The 7,122-nt window shown below is 29.6% G+C and overlaps 1 protein-coding gene across 1 annotated transcript in view; it reads right to left on the bottom strand.

The window, feature by feature from the left end:
• LOC107447726 (sortilin-related receptor) overlaps positions 1-5,946 on the bottom strand; it is a 58,445-nt gene extending 52,499 nt beyond the window's left edge. The window contains exons 1-2 of the mRNA XM_016062727.3: positions 5,612-5,946; positions 3,228-3,464 (exon numbers count right to left, since the gene is read on the bottom strand). Of these exons, the coding sequence (XP_015918213.2) occupies positions 3,228-3,464; positions 5,612-5,857 (483 nt within the window). The 5' untranslated portion in view covers positions 5,858-5,946. The remainder of the gene's footprint in view (positions 1-3,227; positions 3,465-5,611) is intronic.
• Positions 5,947-7,122: the final 1,176 nt, after the last annotated feature.

Consider the following 7,122-nt stretch of genomic DNA (forward strand, 5'->3'; position numbering starts at 1 on the left):
CAAAATTGAAAAGCTTAATGGGTGAAGATTCTAAAAAAAATTAAAATTTCTCAAGAAATGACCTTAGTTTAGTCTTTACAATATACAGGTCCCAATGGTTCAAGAAAATAAGAAAAAATTTTTTAAATGGCCAGGTTTTAATCGAAATCGTCGAAACTGATTTTGGCCAGGACACTGGATAAAAGTGGTTTACATCATAAGTGGTAAAAAAATGTCAGAACTATTATAAATAGTCTTAATTTTTCTATTTATTTTTTGTTATTTATATATTTATTATTTCTCATCACCAAAAATTGGATATTCCTCTATCTAAATTGCCAACACAATAGTAATCTATAATAATTCAATTTATTAGGTTATCTTAAGTGATAATTTAAGTAGTGTTAAATAATTAAATATACATTAAGTATTTGTTTAAATTAATTTTATTAGGTTGTCTTAAATAATAATTTAAGAAGTGTTTAATAATTAATTAAAGGTTAAGCATTTACTTAGATTCATTTTGTTAGGTTATAGATTAGGCAGTTAATTGATAACAGTTAAGTGATAGATTAGGCAGTGCAAATTATTCATTAGGCACTTTTTCACTTCACTGCCGCAGGAAATAAAGTCGTTAATGCAAAGTTACCGGGTGAAAATAAATTCAACTGTTTTTTTTTTACTTAAAAAAAAAAGAGAATATTTTAGGTGATGGCTATTTAAAAAAAAACGAAAACATAATGATAATGAAAATACATAAATAAAACTACTGAGTTTACTTGCTCCAGTGAAATGGAAAAGTACCAACCAATACATGTTACAATAGTTATTTAGAATAATTTTATATTTTTAAAGAAATAAAAACTTTGTCATCAAGTAATTATTTAGATTAATTTCTGATACTTTTTGAAATGAACTGAAATTTTTAACACAAACTGTGCTAAAAACATAAACACAGTAAAAAAACATAAAACATGAGTTAATTTGATGAATTCTCATTACACCTAATGAACTACTGTGTCAGTTCATGCACTAGAATGGCTTAATTTTCTACAGTTACCATTTAAACACTAACAGGGTCCTCTCTAGAAATAAAATTCCTGGATAGAATCAGATTTTATAGAAAAATCTCCAAATTTTAGATTCCATTTTTGTTAAACTATTTTCTATAATTCCTTAGAAATATTTTTTTGACAACAAACAATTAAACTTACTGTTTGTTAGAAAATTTGTCAAATATTACATTTTAGATTGAGTTGTAATTTGTAGATTTTATAATTCATATATTTAAATCATTACATTATATTGCACAAAGATTTGAAAACTTTAAAAAGTCATTGCAAGATAACATATTAATTAATATAATATATTACATACGTCTTATTATATTTTTGAATGTCATAGAACAGCGGAGTTTACAACAACGAGCCAAGCTCAATTTTGAATTTATGACTACCAATGGTCGTTCAACTTCGTTGCCTTGTAATTTTGAACCCAAAAGAACTCCAGGATCAAGTACTGGGATAAATTTTGCCCTTGTGGCAGATTTTTTGATGGAACTAACCTACATTTGCATTACATAGAGAGGAAAACCATGAAAACCTCTCACTGTTGGACTGATAGCAAGGAAACTCAAGCCCAAATCCAGTTTGATTCTAACACAGTTCACCTCAGCGATAGGGGAATGCTCAATTCCCTAAGCAACCACAGCTCTTGCATCAGTCATAACAAATTTTACCATCATTAAAAACCAAAATTAGTTTATATGGTAAAGTTAGGATTTTTTTAATCAAGCAATTATTACCAGCATAGAGGAAAATATTTCTGAATTGTAAAAATTCAAACAATTAATTGTTAAATGAAGAGTATTTTGTTTAAATTAATATAATCTAAGAAAAATTAACCAGGTTAAAACAGAATTTCTACAAGAAATAAAAATAATAGAAGTTCTCATTTATTTTGAATCTTAGTGGCAACAAATTGTTATCATGAATTTTAAGACTAATTATTTTGCAGGTCTGTTGTAGGATTTTTCTACACATAGGCTATAAAAGTGCAATTTTTCCAAATCAAATTCCTCGATTATTTCATATTTTGTTGGCAAAGTGGGCAACCTATTTAAAACTATCTTACTTGAACACAGTCAGCTCTTTAATTATAAAATTGGGAGACAATATCAAAAAAATTGCTACACAATACAAAGAATTTTTATGGAAATAAAGAAAATTTAGTCATAAAAATTTAATTTCAAGGAAAAACTTGTTAAACCTATAATAGAGTCAGACCTCGATATAAGGTCATCCGCATATAAGGTCACTTTTTCAAAGTCCCGGCTTACTGAACAAGAATTCTTTGTTACAGATTATCGGATATATGGTCAAGATTTAAAAATCATTATCGCTTATAAGGTCATTTCTATCTGAGGCGTAGCATGGTGTCCACCACATGCATAGCAAATTGTTTTCGCCATGCTGGTTTTGGGAGTTCTCTGAATACTATGGATGACGAAACCGAAGAAGACAATATTCCTCTATCTGTTCTGATGGAAGATTTGAAAAATCGTGGCCATGCCTATGAAGAGGAAGCTGAATATGGTTTGATTGATAAGGAAATTGCCTCTACTTCTGAAGCTACGATTTCTGAAATTGTTTCACAAGTTGTTGACAGTGATCCTGAGACTGTAGCTGTAACCCAACGGAAAGCCTTCAATGCAATAAATGCCATACGAATTTTTTTTACAAACCATGAGGGAGCTGAGGAACATTTTGAGAAGTTACAAAATCTAGAAAACATTGTTCGAAAAATGAAACCAAAAACGAGACAGACCTGCATAAATGATTATTTTAAATAAGGTAAGATGTAATGTATGTATGTACACTTTGAGGAAATTTGTAAACAGCTTTATTTTAAATAAAAAAAAAATTTAAAATCTAACTTTCTTTAATTCTCTACTAATTCTGTTAAAATTTATTGACTTAAATATTTAATTTACGGCCGATCGTTTTCGTTTGTCTTGCCATTTCTAAAAAATCCTAATGTGTACTATTTACGTGCTTAGTTATGAACTGCTAATGAATTGGTTAAAAGGTCACCCCGCTTATAAGGTCACTTTTGCGATGTCCCTTAGGGTGACCTTATATCAAGGTCTGACTGTATTGTGATTTTCAAATTTTTTTCTTATAATCAGATATGACTGTGTGTCGTATAAAGTTAAAAAATAGAATTTGTAATTAAGTAAATAGACTTACATGACTGTTAAGTACTGGACTAATGTAGAACATAGATATTATAGCTGGTTTATTATCAGATATCCTCATGAATTGTGACTGCTTTTCAACAAATGTCTTCCCATAATCATACGAAAAGAAAACGCTTGAATTAGAATGATCATCTTGATTTCTATTTCTAGCCAAACAAATTAGGACATCACTTCCTTTTCCAGCCCAATGAACAGATAGTCGTTCATGACTATCATTTAGATGAAACTAGGTTAAAAATATTACAGTTAGATATATATACATACAAAACAATAAAAATAAAATATTAACTTTCTTTTGTTACTATCAGCTATGCTTAGTAAAAAAAGAAAATTACAGACTTTAACACAAGTACATATTTTGAACTAAAGATCAAAACTTAGTTTTTTTACAATGGATGATGGGCTTTACACAATGAAATTAATGATTCTAGAAATTTCTCTAAACCTTATAAAAGCTAAAAACACTCGTCAGGAAAGTTTTCAGTATCAGTAGTACCTAGTTTTGGTGACAACGAGGTAGGGCAGCGGCACCCAAATAGTTAGGAAGATTTATGTATCCGTACCTGTGCCAGTGTTTTCACTACAGCGCGAGAATCTTGCATATTTTTTTCTTTTCTTACATCAAAAAATTATTACTGCGAGAAATTCGCACATTCTATAAATCAATTTCAAAATTCGCGAATTTCTCACATTTTGGAAAAATCTTCGAATTATGCCATTTAGAATAAAATCAGTTTCACTTTTCTTCCTGGATCTTTCATTATTTTCAACATCTGCCTCGTTATCCGGCTTCCCTATTTACCAGCATTGTTCAGAACCTTTTCGAACAACAGAACACAACCACGGAATCACTTTCAGAACATATTTCTAGTTTACCGTAGGTAAGGTTTCTTCATGTAAGACGTTCAAATTTATTATTAAGATGGACAAATACCTTGTAAAGGCAAAATCTTCTATGATGATGCATCAAAAATATTCAATACTTTAAGAAATAGAAGACGTTAAAAATGTATTATAATTAAAGAAATGATTTTTTTTCAAGAGTTTTTGTGTTTTTTTAGTTTTTAGAAATCTCACTTAAATTTTTGAAATCTCACCCTGTTTTTGAGAAAGGGTGAGGACTTCTCAACCATTTTTTTTTCTATGATGAAAACACTGTGTGCCAAAAAAAGTTGAATATTTTAGGTGATAATGAGACATTAGTACAAGGGAAAATTAAATATCATGAAGTGACAAACTTGAAGGGGATCTATAACTTATAGCGAACACTGGGCAAACAATTAAACATTTCTTGAAAAAATTTGAAAATAAAAAAACCTTTGGCAGTTGTAGTTGTCATGAACAGGGAACCATACAAAACCTGTTCACGCCAATCATGATAACTTGTTGCGTGCTTTAGCAATTTTAGTAGGGTGCAATCGAAATTAAAATGAAAATATCACCACTGGTTTTGAGAGTGTTTTTATTGGTAATGAAAATAATAATGAAACTTAATTTTAACACTAAACTGTTTATAGCGAATTATAAATTCATTCATTACAATGACATTACATCAATAAATGGGACCTTATGTTAATTGACAATGCAATGGAAGAATTGCTCTAAGGGGTTGTACTAAATGGGAGTAGATTTCTGTATCAAGATCAACCGTAGAATAATCGACAAGTCACGGCAACTTTTGTGCAGCGGCTCACGAGAAACTAAAAATACATCATAGAAACGGAACAACGTATTTTTTAAAAATTTTTTTGCCAGTTCAACATCTATTTGGCACCTTGGCAATTGCAGTTGGAGTGTCAGATCATGATACGAAAATATCCCCCTAAATGGAATAGACTGTATTAATATACAAATTAGTATTGAAAAATTATATTTTGCCATTAATGTGATAAAATCCCTTCTACTGATTGGTAAAAGCTCAGTTATAGCATAAGATAAGCAATAATAATTTTTGTGAATGTATTTTTAAATGTTTTACTGATTTTTCTGCAGAAAAAAAAGTCAAGCAAATCGGAGTTTCACTTTGATATTAGTGGTGCAAAGTTGCGAAAATTAAGAAATAATTTAGCAAGGTAAAAAAAGTGGTGTCGTAAACGGGCAACAAATATGTACCGCATATTAACATACACGAACTATTGATGATTAAAAGGGCTCAAGTTGCTTAGAATAAACAAATGTTGAAATATTTTAGAGCAACCTTTTAAGTAAGATTTAGAAGTAGCGACATTAGTCCAAACTTAAATTGACTGAAGTAGTTTATATTGTGCATACTTATTGTAAGAATGCAAAGCAAAACAAATATATCTGAGCAGAGTTTATTATGCTTCATATTGTTCAGTACTACCCAATTAACAAAAAACTGCAAGAACTTACGATTGATGAAAAATTTGTACTTAAAGATGGTTTAGCAGATGATACAATACTCCGTTTAATACGATTTTCGGTAAAATCTTTATTCTCATGAACAGGATCTGAAATTTGGTAAAAATCGCTGCGCAATTCATTTGAATTGGATCTATATCTAAATAAAACTTTGGAAGGCTGACCAAAACGCTGGCATTTAATAAAATTTAGAGAACAAAGAAATAAGAGCCATAGTAATCCGAGAAATTTTGTCATGATTTATTTGATATCAATTAAATTTCATGATCATAGAACTTGTTTACAGTTTCCGAATCAAGTATGTTGCCACCTTAGACCACAGGTTGCCACAATTTATTTTTAATAACCAGAATTCGCTAATGTTGCCACAAATTGCTTTAAAAAATTCAATGAAGTATAAAAATAACTTTAACTTAAACTCAAAATAGTTGTCGAAATAATAAATATGATATGATAAGTTATAATGCAATGTGCAAGTATAAAACGCAGAGCACGTCCATACAGATCCAAAGATGGGCCCTAAGGGCAGCACTAATTTGGGACTCCTATTCCACGTAAACGAACTTTTCATGTCCATTTTAATCCAAATTTCACGTACATTTAACAAAACGTTTAAAGAACATATTGATATGAAAATGTTATTTCTGTATGCATTGATTGACTTTTGAATCCTTTAAATGCTAAATTCAATTTTCTCTTCCCTAGCACGTAGCAGTTCAGTTTTGCAAATAAAGTTATGAGTTACAATCACGTATTCTATATAAAGATATCATGCCCCGCTTTGAACTTCGAGATGGTTATGCCCATTAAATTGTAAAATTTATTTTTAATTTTTAATTGCATCATAGCATAATTTTACAAACAAAAAAACGGATCTTTTTAATCAGGGGAATCGATGTTAATATGCATTTTATATAAATATAAGAAAAAATTTCTTCCTATCTTTCCTTTTTCTCTTCAAAGATACTTTTAAAGTTAACATCTATGTTCGGCGAAATACTAATTTCTCCATTTGAGAAAAAGAATGAATCCATCGGCTTAATATATAAAATTCAAGTAATATAGTTAAAAAAATTTCAATTATACTTCACTTTACATATTTCAAGTTTGTGTCCGAGAAACGAATATTGACTAACTTACATTTAAGAAAAATTGTCAGATATGACTGCTGTTTGTCTGCTTATGTTGTCCTCTCTCTGCAGAGCTGAAAGCACACTTTCCACCCAGATTTCTGTTTCGCTCTGAGGCTGCAATGACTAATCTTTCACATAGTTAATTAATTATTGCTTACCACATATCAATGCGAAACATTCTTTCCTCTACGATTTAAATTTACTTTTGCTTTAATAAATAAGAAATTTAAGTCACAAAGGATAGACCCAAAAAATTAAAGAGGTGAGAGACCAAATTTTGAAAAATACGAGTTTTCTTTTATTTCTCTGGAACTATTTGGAAAATTCTGCTCAAATTTTTTATTTTGTCACTTAAAATGGTATTCTTTC

The sequence above is a fragment of the Parasteatoda tepidariorum genome, chromosome 2 (genome assembly GCF_043381705.1).
Source record: "Parasteatoda tepidariorum isolate YZ-2023 chromosome 2, CAS_Ptep_4.0, whole genome shotgun sequence".
Taxonomy (NCBI): domain Eukaryota; kingdom Metazoa; phylum Arthropoda; class Arachnida; order Araneae; family Theridiidae; genus Parasteatoda; species Parasteatoda tepidariorum.